This window comes from Moschus berezovskii, chromosome 10 (genome assembly GCF_049115385.1).
Source record: "Moschus berezovskii isolate FMDL1 chromosome 10, NW_MosBer_1.0, whole genome shotgun sequence".
Classification (NCBI taxonomy): domain Eukaryota; kingdom Metazoa; phylum Chordata; class Mammalia; order Artiodactyla; family Moschidae; genus Moschus; species Moschus berezovskii.
In genome coordinates this window covers 66,898,415-66,924,052 of record NC_142469.1, presented here as the reverse complement: position 1 = coordinate 66,924,052, position 25,638 = coordinate 66,898,415, and the positions used below count along the sequence as shown (strand labels likewise).

The 25,638-nt window shown below is 42.3% G+C and overlaps 1 protein-coding gene across 2 annotated transcripts in view; it reads right to left on the bottom strand.

Annotated features, from left to right (window-relative positions):
* Positions 1 to 421: 421 nt before the first annotated feature.
* Positions 422 to 25,638, bottom strand: part of MDN1 (midasin AAA ATPase 1) — a 146,328-nt gene continuing 121,111 nt past the window's right edge. Inside the window, exons 84-102 of one of the 2 annotated variants that reach the window (XM_055432822.2) lie at positions 25,236 to 25,373; positions 22,838 to 22,979; positions 21,380 to 21,552; positions 20,683 to 20,832; positions 19,839 to 19,986; positions 17,286 to 17,602; positions 16,887 to 17,054; positions 15,625 to 15,726; positions 14,537 to 14,738; positions 13,291 to 13,461; positions 12,088 to 12,251; positions 11,309 to 11,398; positions 10,301 to 10,416; positions 9,541 to 9,715; positions 4,965 to 5,038; positions 4,761 to 4,875; positions 3,674 to 3,737; positions 2,629 to 2,771; positions 422 to 1,889 (exon numbers count right to left, since the gene is read on the bottom strand). In XM_055432822.2, coding sequence (XP_055288797.2) covers positions 1,701 to 1,889; positions 2,629 to 2,771; positions 3,674 to 3,737; positions 4,761 to 4,875; positions 4,965 to 5,038; positions 9,541 to 9,715; positions 10,301 to 10,416; positions 11,309 to 11,398; positions 12,088 to 12,251; positions 13,291 to 13,461; positions 14,537 to 14,738; positions 15,625 to 15,726; positions 16,887 to 17,054; positions 17,286 to 17,602; positions 19,839 to 19,986; positions 20,683 to 20,832; positions 21,380 to 21,552; positions 22,838 to 22,979; positions 25,236 to 25,373 — 2,841 coding nt within the window. In that variant the 3' untranslated portion in view covers positions 422 to 1,700. The remainder of the gene's footprint in view (positions 1,890 to 2,628; positions 2,772 to 3,673; positions 3,738 to 4,760; positions 4,876 to 4,964; positions 5,039 to 9,540; positions 9,716 to 10,300; positions 10,417 to 11,308; positions 11,399 to 12,087; positions 12,252 to 13,290; positions 13,462 to 14,536; positions 14,739 to 15,624; positions 15,727 to 16,886; positions 17,055 to 17,285; positions 17,603 to 19,838; positions 19,987 to 20,682; positions 20,833 to 21,379; positions 21,553 to 22,837; positions 22,980 to 25,235; positions 25,374 to 25,638) is intronic. The other variant, XM_055432823.2, reaches the window with a different exon arrangement.

The following is a 25,638-nucleotide window of genomic DNA, read 5'->3' as shown; positions in this document are numbered from 1 at the left end:
GGATGCTCCAGCTTAGCTGGTCCTGTCAATTAAAGATAGATATGATAGACTGCGTCAGTCATAATGTTGGTTCTTACCTCCCTGCAGGAAGATTAAACTTCCTGCCCCACAGAGGCCTTTGGTTACTGATACATCTCTTCCCCTCAGAACTCATCTTGGAGTAGTACCCTTACAAGCCATTGTGTGCGTCCACCATCCTGCCTTTCTTCTGCCCTGAGGTCACCACGCTGAGGCTCACCCACCATAGACATGAACACAAGAAACAGACCCTGGGGCCGTTTGAGGTAAGCCACTGAAGTTGCAGGGTCATGATACACAGCATAAACTAGTGACAGCTGCCTGATCCAGCAGTCAAGACCCCTCGCGCACCTTTTACACTCTTGTCATATTCCATTAAGAATGGTCATTAAGTGACATCAACCATGGTATACTTTTTAATACTTTTCAGAATACAAGCTGCATAGCTTTTTAGAATAAAAAAATGATATAACCTCAGGTACATGCTTTAGGACACTTGGTTAAACAACAACAAGCAATCTGTGTCTCTGAGGACCACCTCAGAAGGGTGGCACACTTCACAGTGTAACTAATACACTTGGAGATGGACAGTTACATCCTGGCATGTTGTCTACAAAAGGACATCTGGACAGGCAGAACTTAAACAGGACACAGCACAGTTTCAAGTATTCAAGCACTGCTTTTTGGCCAAGTAAATAAAAAACTGCCGAAAAACCGCTGGTGGATTTCTGACTGGGAAAGAGGTTTGGCTGCTCAGTTCTTCTGACACAGCACTTCTTTTCCAGGATGAGCCTGGCTCAGTTCAGCTTGAAAGCAGTGTGAGGAATAAGTCTTCCTCTTAACTGTTAAGAAAAAATGAACTAAAGAAATAAATTACTAGAACAGGAACTGTGGCATTGAGAGAATGGAATAAACAAAGGGAAAATCATCTTTCCATCATTGCATAGTCTCCCGAAGCAGCAAAGGTGAAGGAGCACAGGGAAAAGCCCCTTCCTTCATACACGACCCAAGGGTCATTCTCTGAGGATCTGGGCTCCCATGATGTCTGGTTGCTTTATGAGAGCACACACAGCATGAGGTTCCTACCCTTGGAGAGAAGGTAGTTCCTTTCACAAGAAGCATGGTAAGAAAATACACTGACTCTCTAAAAATAAACTGGAGCTGTCTTAGCCATTTGACGGCTTTTGGGTACACATTGCAGACTTAGCAAGGCTAAGCCATAGGGCAGGGTCAAAAGGGATACTCCCTTTATTTAGTCCTTTGTCCAGAGGTCTGGCACAGTCCCATGTTCCCGGTAGCATCTCTTCAAGGTGGTGTCCAGGGTCCCTGTGAGGGGAAGCAGGCAGCTGGGCCCAAGGGTGGGGTGCAGCCTCCTCTTGGGTCAGGGCTGCCCCAGGTATAAGACACCTGCTGCTGTTCCTTCACTGCCCCCAGTTTGTTATAAGAACCGGAGCCCAGGCACAGCAGGGAGCACGAAGAGTTTTCTTTAGGCCCTGAAATCGAAGCTTACGTTGCGATAATTTTTTGCAGCTATTGGGTGAATGTTTATAAATCAGGTCTAAGATAAAATACCATTTTCAAGCTAGGATTTCAGAAACAGTTCTCCAGAAGGAGCTCCTGGCAAGCAGTGTGACATTCTGAGCGCAGTTAAAAGTCTCACTTGGAACTGTGTTCCTCCTGCTCTATGGGTGGTCAGAGGCTGTCACCAGCTCAAACCACTGCCTGAGAGCATCGCTGAGTGTCTCGGGAAGTGCGTTCACGTCACGGAGAATTATGTAAAACGGGAATGGGAATTCTTCCATGTATGATCGGATTTCAGGCATTTCTCCAGGCCCTTTAAATATTGGTACCTTAATGTCCAAGATAGAATCCTGGCAACAGAAGACATTTTGAAGAGAAAAATTAAGTCAGCTCTTTTATGATCTCTTTTGCAAACAATAGGTTCCTGCATATAAAAGTAGCTCTTATTAAGGAAGAGGCAGATCTCTTTCTGAGTATCCCTTCCAGGAGAATGGACACCAAAAGGGAGGGAAAGGGGTAGATGAGCAAACCTGACTGCCCTATGATGGTGTTTCCTATTCTGTACTTGGAATAATTCACAGTAAGTCTTCAACTTGCTATTTAGGCCTTAATGTGACCTGGAGAGATGGGACTTCCCCTGGAACAGAACTGCCTATGGATACCTTTCATGTAGCCACCGATGCTTGCTCCTCTGAGGAGGGCTGGCTATGTTTCCAGTGGACAAGGCCCGTCACAAAGGCTGCAATGCCTGTGGGGACGCTGTGCAGAGGGGGACGACCCACCAGAGTACCAGTCATCACAGTGAGTGGTTCAGAGGATGGTCTCTAGTATGTATGGCTTCCAAGTCGTTACCTACAACCTCTCTGTGTTTTTCCTTTGCTGTAAAGTGGGAATAACCATGCCTACATCACTGAGTCATTGCGCAATTATATGAGACCATAACTATAAGATGCCTCGAACAGTGCCCTTCAGGATGCCATGAGTGTTAGAGGAGTTTTCGGTATGATGGTGAGACGCAGGCCATTTTTCAGATAGAACAGCTTGGAGGGAATTCTCACTTTAGAAAAGTGGCTTTTAGTAGTCACTCACCCGTGAACTGGGATTGTCCAAGACAACAAAAATAACAAAGATGTTAGCATTCCGGGCGGCTTGAACTGCTGCTAGTACTCTGTCTTTGCCCTCAAGGAAAAGGCCGCGTCCATCAGAGACCACCAGGAGGAGCTGGGCGATTTCTGGAGAGGAACACACAGCAGGAGGGGAAAACTCAAACAAATCGAGAACTACCATGGTGAGGCAAATTAGGCAGGCTTTCTTTGGACTAGTAAAACCAAACAGTTGTGAAGCTGATGAATTCTGGCACAAAGAGGGTCTCCAATTAGATCTATTCCTTTGAATGTGTGAGGCAGAGACAAAGCTGTGCAAACACTTCTGTCAATAAAACAATTTCCCAATAGTGCTTTTGGGATATGTCATATTTAGATCAACTTTGTTGTAGAACAACATGTGAGAATGAAAACACGTTTATGGATAAAAAGAGCAGTCCTGAGCAGACCATTAGAAACCCAAATCAGAAACATGGAACTGTAACTGAGATTTCTGTCAATTTCCTGTACCTAAATCCTATGTTTTTTTCCTCCTTGAAATTGACTCATTTAAACAAATCTTAAATAGACTAGACCACTAAAATGAAGAGTGAATAAAAATTAAAAAAAAATTTTAGCAGATTATGTTTTCAGTGAAAATTAGTAAGTGATGAGAGGCTTCAACAGGTACAATCAGAATGGAGGATTTAGGAAAGGGCTAGAACTGGTGTGCTGCAAAAGCCCCAGTCAATCACGGATGGATTACCTGGTTTCTGATTACATCCTCCTCTGCTTTCCTTTGTTACTAAAATATTACAGAATACTCTTTACAGTTAATTCCACACACCCTGCTCCTTCCTTTCACAAGTGAACTCAAATCTACCAAATAAAAAATTCCATGAATGTTTAATACCTCCCATCATCCCCTGTTCATGTCTTTTTATAGAGCATACACTTGAAAATACGGTGATGGGTACACTCAAGTGAGACAAACAATTTGCAAATAATACAGAATAGAAAAGTGTTAACAAAGACCAAAGAACACAGCTTACCTGGACTGACATTTTGTGAGAGTTGCTGAGCGGCTGCAAACATGTTGGCTACAGACTCTAGAAACTGAACCAAAACCAGAAATAGACAATTAGAAAACTATTTAACTCTTTCCATTGTCACAGAGACTGAAATTACATCTGGCACTTAAGTGATCATCTCAAATCTATAGGAACCAAACTGTCCCTTCCAGTCACCGCAACGGACTGACAAGCCTTGCACTTGGCATTTACCTTGGGTGCTGGCATTTCAGGCTTAGACCTGTATCCTGGCATATACCCCACTAGTGTACTAACAGAAACCCCAAAACGGGGGGAAACACTTACTCTGGGGGACAGTAAGTCAGTAACTCCCCAAATGAACCAAAGAGCTGTCTTTCATGAAAGGAAAATAACTGAGCAAAAAAGGGCAATAAAACCCTCACAACACGTCCATAAGGAAGAAGTTAAGACAGGAATCAGGAGAGAATTACTATCCCATACTGTTCTAAACTCATGCCACCCTGAGCAAGTCACTAGCTTTATTTCACATCACTTCTCTAGGCTAAATGGTGGAGAGAAATTGGCCTTGAACCACTTGATAAGCGTACTGGGAGGTGGTTCATTTTCCTAAAATGCTCCAAACTGCTCAAAAAAGGTAGGGAGCCAAAAAATCAATGATGCAAAGTGAAATGATCTTTGAATAACAGAAAAAGAGGTCACATTGTATTTAATAATGGATGCTAAAGGAGATTCTATTCCAGTGGTACACAATCTGAAGTTTAGGACTATTCTCTATTGTAAATTTTACCATTTTAGGAAGGAGAGAGTCCTAAAAATTATGTTTTTCCTATACCAGAAAAAAAGGGGCTTCCCTTGTGGCTCAGCTGGTAGAGAAACTGCCAGCAGTGCGGGAGACCTAGGTTCGATCCCTGGGTTGGGAAGATCCCCTGGAGAAAGGAAAGGCTACCAGCTCCAGTATTCTGGCCTAGAGAATTCCATGGACTGTATGTATAAGCCCATGGGGTTGCAAAGAGTTGGACACGACTGAGCGACTTCCACTTTCATACCAGAAAATAACTTCAGAAGACATGTGATGTCATCAACTTACCTGAGCAATCTTGGTTTTCTTTTGCTGGAATTTGCAAAGCCGCAGAATCTGGGTCCCTGAGTAATCACTGAACTGTTCGTGGAATGGATGTAATAGCTTTACAGATTCTCCAAAACTTGGAGGAGAAAAACCAAACAATGGGAGTTACTTTTTGTCATGCCAAAAAAGGTTGGTTTTCCAAAAGGGATTAAAAGGCACTCTTACCTGCATACCGCAATCTGACCGACTTCCAGAAGGGTTAGAGCATTTCCAATCACGGCCAAAGACTCAAAGGCAAGCTGTGAAACAGAAAGCGGAAGGTTGAAGGCATCAGGGTATTCTTGATACCAATGCCTTTCAACTCTTTATACCACGAGTCCCACAGGAAATGCTATTTTTTTGGTATGGCACACGGGAACACCATCAACATGGCTGTTCACCAACTCAGAGGCCTTGGTAGTCTTCAGTTCAGTTTAGTCGCTCAGTCGTGTCCGACTCTTAGCGACCCCATGAACCACAGCACGCCAGGCCTCCCTGTCCATCACCAACTCCCGAAGTCCACTCAAACTCATGTCCATCGAGTCGGTGATGCCATCCAGCCACCTCATTCTCTGCCTTCCCCGTCTCCTCCTGCCCCCAACCTTTCCCAGCATCAGAGTCTTTTCCAGTGAGTCAACTCGTTGCATGAGGTGGCCAAAGTATTGGAGCTTCAGCTTTAGCATAAGTCCTTCCAATGAACACCCAGGATTGATCTCCTCTAGAATGGACTGGTTGGATCTCCTTGCAGTACAAGGGACTCTCAAGAATCTTCTCCAGCACCACAGTTCAAAAGCATCAATTCTTCGGCGATCAGCCTTCCTCACAGTCCAACTCTCACATCCATACATGACCATGGGAAAAACCATAGCCTTGACTAGACGGACCTTGGTTGGCAAGGTAATGTCCCTGCTCTTTAATATGCTATCTAGGCTGGTCATAACTTTCCTTCCAAGGAGCAAGCATCTTTTAATTTCATGGCTCAATCAGCATCCAGAGTGATTTTGGAGCCCAAAAAAATAAAGTCTGACACGGTTTCTACTGTTTCCCCATCTATTTCCCATGAAGTGATGGGACCAGATGCCATGATCTTCGTTTTCTGAATGTTGAGCTTCAAGCCAACCTTTTCACTCTCCTCTTTCACTTTCATCAAGAGGCCTTTGAGTTCCTCTTCACTTTCTGCCATAAGGGTGGTGTCATCTGCATATCTGAGGTTATTGATATTTCTCCCGGCAATCTTGATTCTAGCTTGTGCTTCTTCTAGCCCAGCGTTCCTCATGATGTACTCTGCATATAAGTTAAATAAGCAGGGTGACAATATACAACATTGCCGTACTCCTTTTTCTATTTGGAACCAGTCTGTTGTTCCATGTCCAGTTCTAACTGTTGCTTCCTGACCTGCATACAAGTTTCTCAAGAGGCAGGTCAGGTGGTCTGGTATTCCCATCTCTTTCAGAATGTTCCACAGTTTATTGTGATCCACACAGTCAAAGGCCTTGGCATAGTCAATAAAGCAGAAATAGATGTTTTTCTGGAACTCTCTTGCTTTCTCCATGATCCAGCGGATGTTGGCAATTTGATCTCTGGTGCCTCTGCCTTTTCTAAAACCTGCTTGAACATCTGGAAGTTCCCGGTTCACATATTGCTGAAGCCTAGCCTGGAGAATTTTGAGCATGACTTTACTAGCGTGTGAAATGAGTGCAATTGTGCGGTAGTTTGAGCGTTCTTTGGCATTGCCTTTCTTTGGGATTGGAATGAAGACTGACTTTTTCCAGTCCTGTGGCCATTGCTGAGTTTTCCAAATTTGCTGGCATATTGAGTGCAGCACTTTCACAGCATCATCTTTCAGGATTTGAAAGAGCTCAATTGGAATTCCATCACCTCCACTAGCTTTGTTCATCGTGATGCTCTCTAAGGCCCACTTGACTTCACATTCCAAGATGTCCGGCTCCAGGTGAGTGATCACGCCATCGTGATTATCTTCGTCGTGAAGATTTTTTTGTACAGTTCTTTTGTGTATTCTTGCCACCTCTTCTTAATATCTTCTGCTTCTGTTAGGTCCATACCATTTCTGTCCTTTATCGAGCCCATATTTGCATGAAATGTTCCCTTGATATCTCTATAATTTTCTTGAAAAGATCTCTTGTTTTTCCTATTCTGTTGTTTTCCTCTATTTCTTTGCATTGATCACTGAGGAAGACTTTTTTATCTCTCCTTGCTATTCTTTGGAACTCTGCATTCAGATGCTTATATCTTTCCTTTTCTCCTTTGCTTTTCGCTTCTCTTCTTTTCACAGGTATTTGTAAGGCCTCCTCAGACAGCCATTTCGCTTTTTTGCATTTCTTTTCCATGGGGATGGTCTTGGTCCCTCTCTCCTGTACAATGTCACGAACCTCCGTCCAGAGTTCATCAGGCACTCTATCTATCAGATCTAGACCCTTAAATCTGTTTCTTACTTCTACTGTGTAATCATAAGGGATTTGATTTAGGTCATATCTGAATGGTCTAGTGGTTTTCCCTACTTTCTTCAATTGAAGTCTGAATTTGGCAATAAGGAGTTCATGATCTGAGCCACAGTCAGCTCCTGGTCTTGTTTTTGCTAACTGTATAGAGCTTCTCCATCTTTGACTGCAAAGAATATAATCAATCTGATTTCGGTGTTGACCATCTGGTGATGTCCATGTGTAGAGTCTTCTCGTGTTGTTGGAAGAGGGTGTTTGCTATGACCAGTGCGTTCTCTTGGCAAAACTCTATTAGCCTTTGCCCTGCTTCATTTCGTGCTCCAAGGCCAAATTTGCCTGTTACTCCAGGTGTTTCTTGACTTCCTACTTTTGCATTCCAGTCCCCTATAATGAAAAGGACATCTTTTTTGGGTGTTAGTTCTAAAATGTCTTGTAGGTCTTCATAGAACTGTTCAACTTCGGCTTCTTCAGCGTTACTGGTTGGGGCATAGACTTGGATTACTGTAATATTGAATGGTTTGCCTTGGAAATGAACAGAAATCATTCTGTTGTTTTTAAGACTGCATCCAAGTACTGCATTTCGGACTCTTTTGTTGACCATGATGGCTACTCCATTTCTTCTAAGCGATTCCTGCCCACAGTAGTAGATATAATGGTCATCTGAGTTAAATTCACCCATTCCAGTCCATTTTAGTTCACTGATTCCTAGAATGTCGACGTTCACTCTTGCCATCTCCTGTTTGACCACTTCCAATTTGCCTTGATTCATGGACCTAACATTCCAGGTTCCTATGCAATATTGCTCTTTACAGCATCGGACCTTGCTTCAATCACCAGTCACATCCACAACTGGGTACTGTTTTTGCTTTGGCTCCATCCCTTCATTCTTTCTGGAGTTATTTCTCCACTGATCTCCAGTAGCATACTGGGCACCTACTGACCTGGGGAATTCCTCATTCAGTATCCTATCATTTTGCCTTTTGATACTGTTCATGGGGTTCTCAAGGCAAGTATACTGAAGTGGTTTGCCATTCCCTTCTCCAGCGGACCACATTCTGTCAGACCTCTCCACCATGACCCGTCTGTCTTGGGTGGCCCCACACGGCATGGCTTAGCTTCACTGAGTTAGACAGGACTGTGGTCCATATGATCAGATCAACTAGCTTTTTGTGATTATGATTTCAATGTGTCTGCCCTCTAATGGCCCCTCCCAGTACCTACCCTCTTATTTGGGTTTCACTTACCTTGGTCGTGGAGTACCTCTTCACAGCTGCTCCAGCAAAGTGCAGCTGCTGTACCTTACCTTGGCTAATGCCACAGGCACCAAAACCCAGTATCCGTTATAGTAGTAGGAAAGGTCAGCTTTAGCATAACTCAATAAAAGTGATCTCCAGAAACTTGGTCCATAAATTATGGTTTCGCCCCTGCTTTTTTGACTACATAGTATCTCATGGATAAAAGATTTTATTAGCCAATTTATTCTAATCTATGCATACATGACGGTATAGTTTTAGGATTTAAAGTCAGTTGACAAGATGACGATATTTGTAGCAACTAACACCTTCTGAACATGTATCAAGTACCTGGCACCGAACGAGTGGTGTATGTATGTTATTTCATTTGTCTTCAGAACAACTATGAGTTTGAGTTAAGTATTGCTATAATCCTTTTTTAAGAAGTAAAATTACCTGCCCAAAGTCATGTACTAAGTGGGGAGTTGAGACTTGAACCCAGGTTTAGATGGTATACTTTTTTTTTTCCAGCAAAGTGTATGTATAGACTTTAGGTTACTCACTGGCTCGTGCTGGGGATCACGCGGAATCCCCCACCACTCTCATATCCATGATGGTGGGTGGGGTTGTAAGTAACTCTACCCAGGCTCCTAGGCCCTGTTAATACTGACAGAACACTAACTCTACACAGACTTAAAGAAATGTATACTGAAGACATTTTCTTAGAAAAATCAGAGATATTCAGATACTAAATTGTGTATGGTCTAAAAGAGTACAGTGCATCATGTTTCGTGGAAAATAAAGATTGTCGGACTGACTTACCCTGCAGCTAGACAGTTGCACAGCAAGGCTAAGAAATACAACCATCTAAAAGATCTACAGTCTTAAGAGACCACAATCTTTGGGACATCCTGAAATTGCTTTCGAACTCTTTAACATTTAGGTCTTCTCAAATATGGTATCACATTCTCAGAACTAACTGGTATTCCAAAGTGCTTTTTGTCCAGACTACATTCAATACAAACACATTCAGGTGGCCCATCAAACCATCCCTGCACGGCTACTCCTTACCTGTTTGGTGTGATTGTCCACCATACTGGAAGAGTCATCGACAGCCAGACAGATTTGATACTGCCGTTTACTGGGCTTGGTTCTTCGAAGCCAAATTTTGTCTTTCCGAAACTGGCTGGCAATGTATGGAATGACCTTCCGCATGTTCAGTCGCTTCCCAGTTCGATAGTCCCCTCTATTAAATTTAACCAAACAGAACAAAGATTAGAGCTAAAAGCACAGTAACAGTACCCGACAGCCAAATACACGAAATAACCAGTATCCTGGCACAAGTATTACTGTCGACTGAGACTGCCAGGCTCTTCTTGATCAGCAGCCAGAAAAAAAAGCAGATATTTATGTGGCAATAATGATTAGGTCCTTTTAGAAAATGTAAAACGCTTTTTGAAAAAAAAAAGTTTGCATCGACTGTTAAGTGTTGGATTCTCTTTTCTGTTCTAAAACTCTGATTTTGGACACCTCTTTGGAAAGATCTAGGGGAGTGATGCGGGTAGCAAGTGAGTGACCTAACATGCAGAGGGTGAGCAGCACACACACCCGAGGTTCAGCCAGTTTTCTCATCCGATATTAACTAGTCACAGAAGCTTCTCTGTAGAGACAACAACATGGCAACAAGGTAAGGATGCCACACGGGTGCCTGTGCAGCAGAAATGGCTACCTAGACGCCGGCACCACAGCTAGTAGGTGCTAAGCTCAGCAGGAAAGGCGACACTGGCATCTTCTCAGGGTGCCATGAGTGCCTCCAGCAGAGAAGACTTACTTCAGCTTGGCAGCCTGGGTTGGCTCCAGTATGAGACGAAGCTGTTCACACAGCTGTTGTGAAAGAGGCGCAGTTAAGACCAGGTAACTCTGCCACATCTCTGCTGCGGCCTTCTCCTGTAACAACAATATGCAAGGCGACTTTAGGATGTCAGAGCCAGGCAAGGTCATTACAGCAAGACGACAGCTTGAAGCAAAGCAGAAGAAAACAACCTGCTTCTCTCGGCAAGCTGATTCACTTGGTTTAAAATGTCTCCTCTTCCACCAAAGCCACTCATTCATAGTTCCAATGAGAAAGAATGAAATTTCAATAAGGCAGTCAAAGACTGGAATTCATGACCAGATCAGTGCCTTATTCACATCTCCTATGAGGGGTACATAATGTGTACCCTTCACATGGAGAGGGAGCTGTGATGGTTAATTCTGGTGTCTGGAGATTCCAGCCACTTAAATCATAGGCTCTCAGGGTCTTGTTTCAAAAGCAAAAGTGACAAGGGCAAATCTCTCAAGTAACACACTTAACAGTGTACTGATTTCCTAGGTACAAATCTCCATTTTTTTTTTAAGGCCAATTATGGCACAGCAATCATTACATACATGTAATGAGAATGATGATAATAGATATATTTGTGTATACATACTTAGAATAAATTTATGGTGCAAGCTCACTAAAGAGGAAACTTTCGGTTAATCTACACTTCGACTTTACATCAGCTGGCAGTGTTCCTGGTGGTCTATTCAGAGAGTGACACAGTATCTAGACTTTTGTCCCACATCTCAACCACTGTCACCTCTATTATTTCCATTACAGAGTGAGCAGTGGAAGTTAAAAAATGAAACATCAGTTTTTCTGTTTTAATTAAGCTGCACATCTAGTGGCAAAGCAGGCTTTAAAATTATATTCTCCATATACTCAGTTGCTTTTACCAAGGTAACTGAAGTTAAGAACCTGTTAAGTTTGCTGTATCTTAGAAAGTCAAGATATTTAGTAAAAAGACCAGTGACTTACTTCTTCTGGGTTTCCAGGTTCATGTGGCTGCCATGTTTCCAGCTGTCTCTCCAGCTCCTGCCTTAGCTCATTGACATCTTTTAAGAAGGGCTAAGAGGGAAAAGTCACAAATAGAGGAGACCCAGGTTGGAATCACTAATTCATTATCCTTGGTTGCCTTCTTCCCTGCAGTATGAAGTCCCACTGAGATACAAAACTTGAGCAAATTTAATGGCACAAAAGATGCCAGACAACTATTCTTCTCCTTCCCATTTTTTTGAGGGTAAGATGGATAAAGGAAATTCTGAACATTAATAAATCCCAAAGTACCCAGGAAGGTATCAATAACAGAAACATTCTTTGATTAATCTAGACTACCATTAGGTCAAACAGTTTGGGAAGACTCAGTTAATTGGCTTTTCCTAAATGAAAGCATTAAGTCAAAGATGCTTACTGCTTAACCAACATAAACTTAACTGACCTGCAGGCTCCCAACACAAGGCTGGGGCCCACGGGCCAGGCCCCCCACTGTGGCCAGGTAAGGACATAGACCTCCCACAGCGATCCTAGGACTGGCTGTTAGAAATGTGTTACCTGCTCAGAGAGCTGCTCACACACCTGCTCGGTGTGCTACCTGACACACTCAGAAGTATGTCACACCAACAGTACTCCTTGAAAGATTGATACGATATGAAGCCCCCAAACAACCAGATGCTTATAAAGTTTTTAAGGATTAAAAGCAACTTATAATTCCATACTGTCAACTTAGTAGAGTGGTGATCTGTTAAAAGTTTTAGAACCTGGAAAATTGTGTCCACAAGTAACTGATGGGCGGTGTGAATGGTGGAGTCTCGGCTTCTCTCTGCTTTCTCATTCTCTGTCTCCTGGTGTGATGGCTCTGTCCTGGGGCCTTGGTCTTCCTCTGTTTTGACAGTTTGGGTCTCCATCTCCATCTCTTCAGAGCCTGTTCCCACACAAGGATCGAGTTTTCCTTTCCATAACATCAGAATGAAGACTGAGCCTTCAGTCATATGTCAGTCTTACAGTCGCTCAGACCTCCCAGCACATTAACCGGTCAGCTCCCCATGTTCTTTCTCTCCGAGACACTCACTGCCAATTCGCACTCCCTTAACTCCCCTCTCTCCTCACCCTGCTGTGTTCTGGGGAGGGGAAAGTAGGGGAGACTGGTTAACCCTGACAAGCCTTGCAGAACTGTGTGATCCATTAAATTGTGTGCATGCACAACACTGATAAAAATTAAAACCATAGTTCCATCTTACAGATGAGGAAGCTGTGGCAAACACAATACTTTACCTCCACCTATAAAGTAAGTAAGACAAAGTCTGGATGTGAATCAAGGAAGATCTAATCACAGAGCTGTCTTTACTGTCCCATAATGGCAGTCTGCGATTCTAACGCCCCTGAGAAGAAGCAAGCGGAACCAGCAGTTGTTGAATTTAGCAGGTTATTTTGAATTTGCATTTATTTCATTGCTGATGTTCTTTTTCCATGTGTGCTGAATACATTTAAAACAAATGAACTGCCTTGTAATAGCACTAGGGGTTGGTTATGAAATGGAACAGTTATAAAATGTAAGAAGTTAGTGTTACTTTCTCACATGGATTTCCCCTATTTCTTTAAACATTTTATTGCATTTTATGCTAACACTGCATATTTTATAATTAAAAATATTGTTTCTCTAGTAATCAAGAACATCTCTTCTGGTTATAACTGGAGTATGTTCCCTGTCCTGTTTTCTTCTGCATATTTAAAAAAGACTGCCAGGATTTTGTCTGGAACTTGGGCTTTTCCCTGAATGTCAGTCGCCTGTAACACCACTCCCCTACCTTTCTACTCCCAAAGGAAGCATGTACAGGGGAGTTACTATGGCAAATGAGTATATCAAGTCATGGGTTAGGACATAAAAAGAACAGATCAGGCAAGACGACAGTACAAGAGTCAAGGAGCTTAGGTGGGAAAGGGGTGTTCACCACAGAACTCACCTGGCTGGGCCGTGCTCCCCGACTTGACCTCCTCTGGCTTCAGCTGCTCTGTGTCTACCGCTTGGAGCTCCTCCTGTTCCTCTGGGTCCATGGAGGTATCCTCTACCTCCTCCTCTTCGTGAGCCTTGCTGGAGTCCTTTGCAGACTGCTGCTGCTCCGTGCTAGCCACATCTGCCAACAAAGCACATACACATAAAAAGCTTAGCTCTTTGCAGAAGAGAGTCATTGAGAGTAGGTGTGCTTTTGGTCAGAGATTTTACCACTGACTAGTTACGTGGCCTGGACACTGGACACAGTACTTGGCTTGTGAGCTGCTGACCTAAGTGTCTTATTTCCCTGTTTTCCCAAGAAACTATAAGGATGTAGTGTAACCATACATGGGATCACAGAATAGGATGGCTTTTTATTGCCGTGATCAGAGACTGAATCAGAATAAACATGCTGAGCCCATGACTCAGAGCAGCTAATGGAGTTATCCTCATTGCCAAGTCACGGGTGGAAAAACTGTAGTGATGAAGTAGAACAGCGGAGGGTTGGGGCACAGAAAGACAGCGTGGGTATCCCAGCATCGTGACCCTGGACAGGTTCTTAAACCTCTTTGGCCTCAGGATGCTGATCTATAAAATGGAGGCATCCTAGCTCGAGATTACTAGAGGAATCAGGCTGCAAAGCTTGGACAGTGGTAGGCACAACATAAAGGCCCCATGGATGGCAGTCATCAGTTCTGCTTCATTTTTCTTAAAGTGGGGACAGGAAGAGAAGAGAGTAATCCACAGTAGAACAGTCTTTTCTGTGTCATATTATCAATACCAGCTTACGTATTAGGAACGAAACAGTGAAAAGTCACCCAGACAGCTCGAAGACTGAGTGATGACTGACTTCCTATACTGACATCTCTTTTTGTCACTTAGGCTCTAAACCACTGCAGAGTGACAGTGAAGAAACGTTTGCTACTCAAATCCCTGAGACCAGCGCTGGGTTGGACAGCCAACTGTCACCAATAATATTTAAAAGGCTTACACTAGACCCAGAACCCTGAGCACTGAAACCCTCCACTTGGCTACAGATACCTTTATTTCAAAATCAAATTGTATATCTGCACAGTTCTTGTTAAAAGGAAACTCGTTTGAAAAGTCATTTCCCCTCCCTCCTAAGATGACTCTGTACCACCACCTGGCAGACACACAGTCAGCATAAGCGCTTACAGAGCTTGATGAGCAAGGGAGGGGCCCCCCCAGCTCTGTACCGTAGGTCTGTGCATCATAGGGCTCGCTGCCCTGTTTGATGTGCTCAAATGCTTCCGCATCCTCCGCCTGGGCCTGGGGCTGGGCCGGGCCCTGCTCGGCATGGCTCTCGGTGTCAATGGTCCTCAGCCTCTTATGCACACGCTCGTTGTGATCACCCATGGAGCGTTCGTTGTCGGCCTGCCCAGGTTTCCTCTTAAAACTCTGTGGGAAATATGAGGAAATTCATCAGAACTTTGTAATACAAAGAGAATAAAAACGTTTATCCTCAGGGGGCTGATTAAATAAATTAGGTACAGCCATATAAGAGTGGAATTCAATGCAGCTGTTGATAGGAAGATCTCTAAATACACATGCACAGCAATCTCTATGAAATACTTTTATATCTGAAATAAAGGCAAAGAGACACTCTCTCACACAGGTGCACACACACAAACATCCATTCATATGCTGCATATGCAATAAATCTCTTAGAACACAAGATTGGAAGTACCAATATGCTCTAAGGACAGTCCCCCAGGTGGCTTGAGCACAGGGATAAAACAGAAGCTTTCTAGGGCATTGGTTTCTATAGACCGATTTTGTGTCACATGCATAAATAGTACCCCATTTTTAAAATCTTGTATTTAAAACAGAAGATAGGGAATTTGCCAGCGGTGCAGCAGTTGGAACTCAGCACTTTTACTGCTGGGGCCCAGGTTTAATCCCTGGTCAGGGAACTAAGATCCTACAGGCTATGCGGTGCAGCTAAATAAAATAGGATTAGGACAGGATAGAACAGAATTGAGTAGAATTAAAGAAAGCAGACACAAAAGAGAATGGACAATGAACTGAGTACTACTGGTTAGTAGCTTGGCAACACCACTTGGTTCTGAGGCTCTAGAACAAGAGCATCACAGGATCAGGATATGCATTTGTCTGCCCCACCAAGAAAAAGGGAAGAAGCCCAGCAGTCCTGGTCTGCTTACCAAGGATGCCATCATGGTGGGACAGCAAAGGCTGGGATTTTTTTTTTTTTTTTTACCAGTATATCTGGAGCATCATCTTACATGCAGCCTTCACCTAAGTTTAGCTGAAGAGCGATAGAGACCTGTGTGTTTTTCCTGGTGTGTTTCTGGGAGGCCATCCGCGCCATGAAGCTTGATTCATGCCCTTCTGCCTGGTTTGCATCTGCAGCTCCACTGCCGTGTTCCTGTGAAATCCAAGCCACAAAGAGTGAGGGGCAGGAAGTGGAATAAGCACCTGGTTACAGACTGCACTGTGTACAATTGCCCTTAGTCACGTGCAGTCGGCCTCTGAATCTGCGGACATGGAGGGCCCACTGCACTGCACCAGTTTACATAAGGGACTTGAGCGGCCGTGGATGTGGGTATCTGTGGGGGTCTTGGAATCAATCCCTTTCTGAGCCCAGGGGATGAGTGTGACCACACCTGCCTGTCTGCTCTGGAACTCACCTGTCACTAACGGCTGGCCTGTGGGCAGGAACAGAAGCACCTAGACCTGTCTGTCACCCTCTTGGGGGACTTGTTGTCTATAGGAGATAGCGGCTTACTCTGAAAGCAGGACAGACCTCAGAAACGAGGCTTCATCATCAACCAGCAGGGTATCCTTGAGACTGTCATTTAACTTTATGGGGGCTTATTTAACTCAGATACAAAATGGAGAACATAGAAAGAACAATAATATTTATTTTATAGGGCCACTGTAAAGATCTACCAGAGTAATGAAATGCTCAGCACCTCATGAACGGGTGCTGAGTAAATGCGCTGGAAGGATAAGAGAGGTATAAACAGTCCTAATTACTGCTGAGAAAATGGGGGTTTAGAGAGGCCAAGGGAGTGGTCCAGAGATACCACTGAGCAGCAGGCCCCCTGACTTCCAGGGCTCCCTCCAGACTACCAATGCCCCAACTGTGGCTACAAAAGACACATCACCCCACATCAAGGAATGAAGAAGTGTTTTGCTTTTTAAATTAAAATGTTTGGCAGCCTGGTGAACAATTAAGGGAAAAGGATGCACTGTTAGACCCATATCACTGCATGAAACCTCAAGCCAACCGTCTTTGCTTAGGAGCTTCGAACACAGAATTTGAACCTGATTCTCCCACAGAGAACTACACTCTAGTATTTTCTCATTAAGCACATCACTTAAATACAGTGTGTGAAAATATTCTGGGGTTTGTTCCATATAAATATAGCTGTACGACCATTTTCTTAAAGAATGGGAGCTGGAGTTTTAGATGTCAACAACAACAAAACATTACAAAGAAATCACTACTGCTGAACAGAACATGGTTTCACACGGGGAGAAGAGGCCTTCCCAAGAGGCGGCTGGTAGAGACAAGGCCCTCACCTCCCTGCCCTGCTCCTTCTCGGGCGCGGCCCCAGCCAGCTCCACGGCCTGCTCACTCTGCACGCTCTTCAAGCCTGTCTGCCCACAGGACTCGTGCTCTTTCCTCTCCGTGGGCTCTGGCACCGGCTCCTCCATGTCAGAGTTCTCTCCTCCTCCTTCTTCCTGCATCTGTGAGGAAATCAAATAGCATTAAATGCTCTGACGGAAGAAGATGAAGTGAGGGCCCCTCTCCTCACCGAGAGGAGCCTGCAGGGAGGGGATCAGCCACAAACCGAAAACTGCTTGGCGCTGTCACCTGCTCATGGGAAAGCATCCTGCGACAGAGTCTAGCGGGAAGGTGGTACTCTTTTCTCATCATTATTACTTTTAATAGAGGATAAGGCAGATCCGCCGTGATACCTGAGGCTGGAGACCGTGGTCGACAGGTGTGTCCTTTTCTGCACTTTCCTCACTGGTGTCCTTGTCCTCCGAGGACAGTGGATCCTCCTCCGCGTCCTCTTCAGGGTGCTCGGCAGCATCCTGGTCTCCATCGTCCGCTCCAGTATCCCTCTCTTCCTCTCCCTCCTCCCCCTTGCCATCTTCACTGTGGCCTCCCTCAGGCTGGGGCTGACCCTGACCATCCTCATCAGCCTCGGTCTCTTCATTTATGTCCTCAGCTTCATGACCTGCTTCTTCAGTATCCTTTGGTTGTTCTTTAATTTCCAAAGGATTCTCTTCTGGACAGATGAAATGAAAGAACACAGAATTTAAAAACCAAACAATATGATTTAAGATGAGATATAGTTACACAAGCACCTTTTTATTATTCTCAAACCAGAAGTTGGCAAACTATGGTCCCTGGGCCAAATCTGGCCATCTACATATTTCTGTGAGTAGTTATACTGGAACACCGCTGCATCCAGTTGTTCACCGACGTGTCTACTCCATCCGTTTTGTATTACCTATGGCTGACTTCACACTACAAGAGCAGAAGTGAGGATCTATGACTCTGCTGCAGCTTATGACTGGCAAAGACTGATCTGTTTATTATCTGACCAACCCTTCACAGAAGAATTTAGCTACATCTGCTCCTCACTATACTTATATGTTGCATACAACTGTTTGGATATCCATTAAAAATCCAAAAAGCCACCACAACAATAGGAATATTTTAGGACAGGAAATGCTGGTCTAATTTTCAATGATCATTAGGAATAACTGATGGACATCATTCCTTACCATACACAGAAAATACAACATATATTCAAATGGGAACAGTCTTATTTGAAAAAGTTTTGTTTAAAAGAGCTTTTCTGTAATTTGGATACTTCAGAAATCAATTACTTTGTTAGTAAATAATTTCTTAAAATAATTGCTTCTTCAGACTCAGAAAAGATTAGTGGTTATCACTGTGTGGGTGGGAGGGGTAATATAGGAGCAGGAGGTGTTAGGTACAGACTGGTGATGTACCAAGATGTATTGTATAACATAGGGAACATAGCCAGTATTTTGCAGTAACTGTAAATGGAAAGAACTGTATAAAGATAAATTTTCCACAGTAATTGCTTCTTAGTTTATATACATAGTAGCTAAAAATGAGCCTGGATATTTTTCTAGGGCAAAATAGCTTATTAGATTCTCAGTGAACTTTAATTTTATGCTTGCTTGACTGTTGAATTTAAGGTTGAAATAAGCTTCCAGTATTATAAGGTAATGAAAGTGCCTTAGAAGCAACAGCTTATACTATGCTTAAAAAGGAGAACTAGACAGTCACTGGGCAAAGAATGTTCGAAGCACAGGTTATCAAATACCTTAAATGTGAAAAAGGCATTCTACGTTTATGGGAGCCATATACTCACCTCCTAGGTTTAAGAGATGTTAATATTTTGCCACAAGTGTATCAAACCTGTCACTTGTATTTAAGGAATAAAAGTTCTGGACACAACTGTCACGGTTCTGGATGTCTCTGCTCTTCCTACTTCCTCAGAGCTCATAACTTGAAGTTACTGTTAATTATTCCTGTGTTTTCATACATTTGATGCATCCATAAACAATATATAGTACTATTTCTTTTAGCAAATTTTCACATAAATAGTACCTCTCATTTATTCTTTTGTAATTTGCTCTTTTTGTTCTAATATGGTGTTTTTAATAGCTTTCTAAATATGTAACTGCCTCACTAAGAAGCTGAGCAAGGCTGTTGCTACCTTCCTGTCTGGTTATCCATCATGACAAGGTCTCTGTCACAGCAGCATCACCTACGCCACCTCCTGACACCAGAAAGCACTCCCCAGGGGAGTCACACTCGGAGGGGACAGTAGCTGACAGAGGCACTGGGCTAGTCTTGTGCCAAGTGAGTTCTCTCAGGATTATTCAATTTCACTTCCCATTATTATTTCATGTTTCAGCCTAAACACACAATATAAGCACAACAATCAATAACTTTTCTAGGAGGCAATTCCCTGGCAGTCCAGTGGTTAGGACTTGGTGCTTTCACTGCAGCTGCCCAGGTTCAATTCCTGGCTAGGGAACTAAGATCCAGCAAGCTGCGTGGTACAGTCAAAAATAAAAAATAATTAATTAAAAACAAGCAAAACTTTCACAAGAAAGCTAGTAACTGGGCTCTCCAAGAGGCCTGACTCTACCTGGACTGCACAGTGTTTATATCAACCCACAAGAGGGGGCCCACGGTGAACCTGGAGGGGGGCAGAACCGTGTGTGACAGCGCCACCTGGACACAGGGGCAGTGACGTACAGGGCAGGAGATGACTGGAGTGACTCAGACCTGCTGCTTACAAGCTTCAGGTCTACTTGGAGGAGAAACACAACAGAGACAAAGCAAGTGACCTTATCAAGCTGGAACCACATTGATCAGACAGGATAATGAGCTGGCCATGACGCTGGCCTGAAAAGGAATCAGTTATTGCTCATTTTCAGACTTTCAACAGGCCCTTTATGTGTTAAAAGACACACCTTCTCCATCTTCATCGTCAGTGTCCAGATCACCATCCTTGCCTTCACTGTCTAAGTTCAAGTCATCTGGAAGGTCCAAGGCCTCGGGTTCGGTCAGCTTTTCCTCGTTGCCATGGTAAGGATCCACCTCGTTCTCATCATATTCCCTCTTTGGGCAACAGAGATCAGGAAAAATAAAAGTGAACTTTTAAGAAGAATAACATTCACACGTAATTAGCTCTAAACACAGCTGACTCTTGAACAACACAGGTTTGAATGTGCAGGTCCACTTATACGAATTTTTTTCAATAAATATGTGCTGTGGCACCACACAGACTTGTGGCTGTTAAGGGCCTGAGGCTGAAGAGTCCATGGGCGCAGAGGGCCAACGACAAAGTTACACACAGATTTCCAACCCTGCAGGTGCTCCCAGTGCCCACACTGTTCAAGGGTCAACTGTCCTTATGTCCTCTGCTCTAACATTACCAGCACAGATTAGAATTTTACAGTTTTCATGTTGGAATGTCTAGTTTCACTTTTTGTGCACTCTCCATAGACAGGAGGTGCTGTGTTACCTATCTCAAAGAGGACATGGAAGTTCATGGAAGAAATATACAAAAGGACTGTGGGTTTTAGTTTCTAAACTATAACATGAGTCCCAACAGCACAAAGCTCATCTCATCGGTAACCAGTGGTTAGATATTTTAGTTCAGTTAAAGAGGCTCTATGACACATTCCTCCATGAGGCAGTGGGAAAACAAATGATAAGTAGGAAAAAATACGTCCTGAGACACCCTGGGAGCTGTGCGTTGCAGTGGCCCTGGCCTTGAGTGAGAAGAGCAGGTGGGTTTTGAATCCTCATTACCTCATCTATTTGTTCATTAATTTTGTCTTGGCCTTGTCCATCATCATCAGCTTCTGCTTCTTCCTTTTCCTCCTTATTTTGCTGGGTTTTCTCTCTGTTTGACTTGCCAGCATCTAAGTTGTCATCTTTAGCAACAAGTTCAGAATCTTCCTAAATATCAGAGGAAGAAAAAACACAACATCATCACTCTCAATCTAAAACACTGCTTTCACTTTACTGTCTAACGCAGCTCCCAGACATGTGCTGGGCCAATCCCATGGAACCATCCAGCTGACAGGGCACACCTGTCATCCTGGAGGGAACAGGTAGGACAGCCCAGGTGGCAGCAGTGAGAGCAGGCGTGTGAACAGCAGGCCGGGGAGGGGTGTCTGAGCTGTGGGATGTATCACACCTAGTCCTGGGGGTCCCCTAAGCTCAGGGTTGGGGAAGTCCAGTGACCACTGGCAGAATCAGACATAGCATCTATACCGAGTGCTCCAATTTCCCTCCTCCATAACACAAGTGATGCCTCAGGTCAGGCTACTCTTTGAGCCCTGGATATAATAAAAAATCTAGGCAGCAGAAAAAAACAGAAAAATAGAGATGGAAGAAAAACCAAGATAGAAAAGAAAGAGCAGTGAACGACAGGGAGTGGAAGTGGGTAGTGACTGCCCCCTCTCATCGTGGGGGCAAAATGATGGGGGAGTCTTCTACTCACCTCATCCATTCCTGGTCCCGTTTCTTCAGTCTTACTGTCTTCCTCCTCCTCTTCTTCTTCATCATCATCACCCCAAAGCCTCTCATCTAGTTTGTCAGCTTCCTCACCATTCAGATCGCCCATCTGTTTATCTAGGTCTCCAGTCTCACTATCTGATTTTTCATCATCCTCTTCTGAAAGGGAAGGCACTGAGCTCAGTTCGGCAGATCCCCAGACTAATCTGTTCCTGTGTGTGTGGGAGAGGCAGGGACCCAGCCAGGATCCTACTTGGGACGTGCTGCCTAATTCTACAGAACACCCTACAGGCAGATGCTTTTAGATGTCCTGAAGCACTCCTACTGCAGACTGGAGAAGAAAAGAGGTCTGGGATGTGTGATGGTAAAGGACTGTAAGGAGGGTGGTAGAACAGCTGTCAGCATGTCTCATTCTGGTGCTGGGAGAGTTCATTATGGGTCCCAGCAACCTCACTGGGTTTTGGTTTCTTACCCAAGAGATCATCAAGGGTGGTCTACAATATCTCCAAGGTTCTTCCCCATCTCCAACCTATACTATGCCAATGATTCTATCTAACATCTCAAATCATGTGTCTCGATCAATGAACCAGAATTTTCTTTCCTTGATCAAATAACCAGACTTTTCTTTCCTTTGGCTTTTGTCAAGGTCTACTTTGACAAAGGTTATACTCTTACACTTACTTAGGCATGCATATCTTCGTCTACTCTGAGGTTAGCTATCATTTCTGTGAGGTATTCACTTAAAATAACACTGTATTTCAAATTAAGCTTTGGATAGAAATTTAGGGCAATAGTTGAATTATGCTAATAACATGACAGATGATAATGTACTGTAAAAAATCACTATCAAGTAATTTTCAATGACATGTAATACTCATAAATTAAATGAAAAAAGCAAACTATAGAACCATTCATGGTCTCTGTGTGTGTGTGTGTGTGTATGAATATATATGCAATAAATGGAAATACTCCAAAATTAAGTGATTTGGGTGACAGGTACAATGGTATTGATTTGGTTTCTGCATTTTTATTCCAAATCACCTACAACAAATGTCTACTGATTTTGCAATTAGAAAAAAATACATCTATATTTAAAAAAAAAAAAAAAGCCTCTCTAGAACAATTCAACTTGAGCGGAGAGCCAAGTTCAGTGAGGGTGCATCTCCTCGCTCTGCCTAGAGGACACCACAGGTCACTCATCAGGCACGTGAAGCAGCTGGAACATCACAGCCAGTGTTTCAGTTTATTCAGAGCAGAATCTCCACAAGGAACAGAGACTCCTGACACAATACATACAGCATATCCTGATGCTTCCGCCGCAGTCACACAGAGTAACTAACTCGCTCCAAGAGTATATACTAGGCTACTTATTGGGAACATGTGGTTTCCTGGAGAAAATATCCACTTTTCAAAAGCAAGAATGAAGTGGCAGATAATCTCAAACCTTGTTCTTCCAGCTCCCCATCATGCATTTTTCCATCAAAGTCTTCTGACATCTCAATGGCATTATCCTCGCCCTTAATGTCTGATTTTGAGTCAGGATTTTCTTTATCCTTTTCCTGACCCTTCTGAAATGTATCTTCTGCCTAAATAAAAAAGCATTAAATAACCTAAATGAACATAATGTTACTAATGTTTATTCAGCTCTAAACAGAATATAAATATATAAATGCAAAGGTCAATGTATAAAATTTTCTCTGGGGAGAGAAAAAAGACATGATTTGTGACTTGCTTTAATATTTCTGTTAACTAATTTCTAGTTATTTTGCATTTGTTGTTAGAGAATATAGACTTTTATTGAAGTTTCCTTCATGTGAACTTTTTTTTTAATCCAGACATATTTAAAAAGTCTATGAATTCTGTATAGGATAAAAAAAATTCACTTACTATACTGCATATAAATGTCTGTCACTTTGATCTCTCATAGACATTACCCAACTGTGATGTAAATTTCCCCCTCCATTACTTTCTTTTTTATCTTTTTATTTGAAGTACAGTTCATTTATAATGTTATGTTAGGTTCAGATGTATAGCAAAGCGATTCAGATACACTCACACTTCTTCCGATCATTTTCTATTATAAGTTATTACAAGATATTGAATACAGTTACCTGTGTTATACAGTAGGTCCTTGCTGCTTATCTGTTTTATATATAGTAGTGTGTATCTGCTAATCCCAAACTCCTAATTTATCCCTCCCCCAGTAAATGCAATTTTCTTCACTTTTCCTTAGACTACATATTCCTACACAATCTATATTATATCTTGGGCAAAAGATTCAGATTGCTATCTCTTCCATTATGGTTGAATTTTAAAAGTCCTTTTTTAAGATAAAAGTAATACAATCTCATATAAAAATTTTTAAGCCAAACAGAAATTTCCCTGGCACCCTCATCCTTCAAAATTCCTAAAGAAACTACCACTGGTGATGTTCTGGCACATCGTTTTATCTATAAGTATACCAACAGACACTTAGAAATATAATATATACAGTATATATCAATACCTGCCTCCCAGCATTTTTTTAAACAAGAAAGGGATCATTCTTTACAAACTGTTGTGCAATCTGTTTTTTCTAAGTTAAAGAATATGTCCAAGCTATATTTCCATGTTGATACTTAAAAACTTATCTCATTATGTTTATTTATAGTATTGCTCTGCATAATTGTATCATTTAAAAATAATTCCTTCCTGATGAATATATGGATTCTTTCACAATTTTCACCAGTGTAAATAATGCTGTAGTAAACATTTTTATATAAATACACTCCCTTGTACACATATTTATCTTGGGGCCTTATGAGATTTCTGTGAGAAAACATGGAATTCCTAGATCAAAGAACACAAAGAGTTTAAAATTTACTAGACACTGCCAAATTCTTCTGAAAGTTTTTTATCCCACTTAATAATGTTTTTTGCAGTGGATTTATACCTTTCTACTAGGTTTCTTTTATTTTTTTTCCTCATTAGCAAAGTACTGGCTGCTTTTTAAGTTAAATTTGAGAAATACAGAAAGACCAATACATACATACACACAGACACAGACACACACACTGTACATTAGAGCTCTACCACATAAATGCGAGCATTATTCTTTTGGTTTTTTATATCTTTCCAATTTTCCCTTCAAAGGAAGAGAGGAAGTCTGGATCGGTTTGTTCCTTTATTTTTAATAGGTATGACCATACCTTAAACAGAAATTTATGGACTAATTTAAATTTAGAATACAGATGATAAAATGAAATTCCACTACCTGTTCTTTCTTCAAGTCACAGTTGATTAATCTAATGACTAAAAGTATATTTAAAAAAAAAATCCAAATCAGATTGGAATTTTAAAAAGTAATACAAGAATCTTAGTCCAAAGCATCTAAATATTTCAAAAGCATTCTTGATTCTAACTGAAAAAGGATATAGATATTTAAAATCTGAACATGTCAAAGACATACAACAATAAAACCTATTAATAACAAACACTGGCTGTATTGTTTAATGTAATCATTACTTAAAATAGCCAAACTTTTTGTCCTTAAATGAACCACTACTAAAAGTGTTCTCTAGAAAATCAGCAAAAATGTTCCCATTTAAAATAAAAAACTTTAAAACTATTTCCTTCCCAAATTGTAGGTACAACCAATGACTGAGCTACAAAATATCCTTTCTATTGTCTTCAAGCTTTTAATTTACAGCCACTCCCTAAACTCCAGTATTCTTAAGGTACCTAAATCAGTCTGAAAACCATTAACCTAATAGCAAAAACATTTATATGTGTAATTTAAATACTGGAAAAGGAATGTATGCTTCTGCATCCAATTTACATATTTCATGGCCATGAAAACATACCTGTTCTTCATTTTCTATCTGATCACTCACATCCTTCATGCCCTCGCCTTCTCCAATCCCTCCTCCCTCATAGTCATGGAATTCAGTCGCCCCTTCTCCCGCTGAATCTTCCATAAACTCTTTGGGCAGGCAAAATCCCTTGAAAATAAAGAGTGAACATTACATACAAATGCAATAAAGAAGTGATTCCCAGTCCTGCTACAGGAAAAAATACCCCACATAAATGATAAATTCTTATCTAGCTCAGTATTTTATATCAGATGGAAGGACAGGAGACTTTTTGACATTCTTTTCTTCCTTGGTGATAAGTCATTATGCAGTTTCAAAGCTTGACATCAGATTTAATATACGAGGTTTGACTGTGAAAGCCTCTGGTATGTAGTAATCTGTCATTCTGCTAATA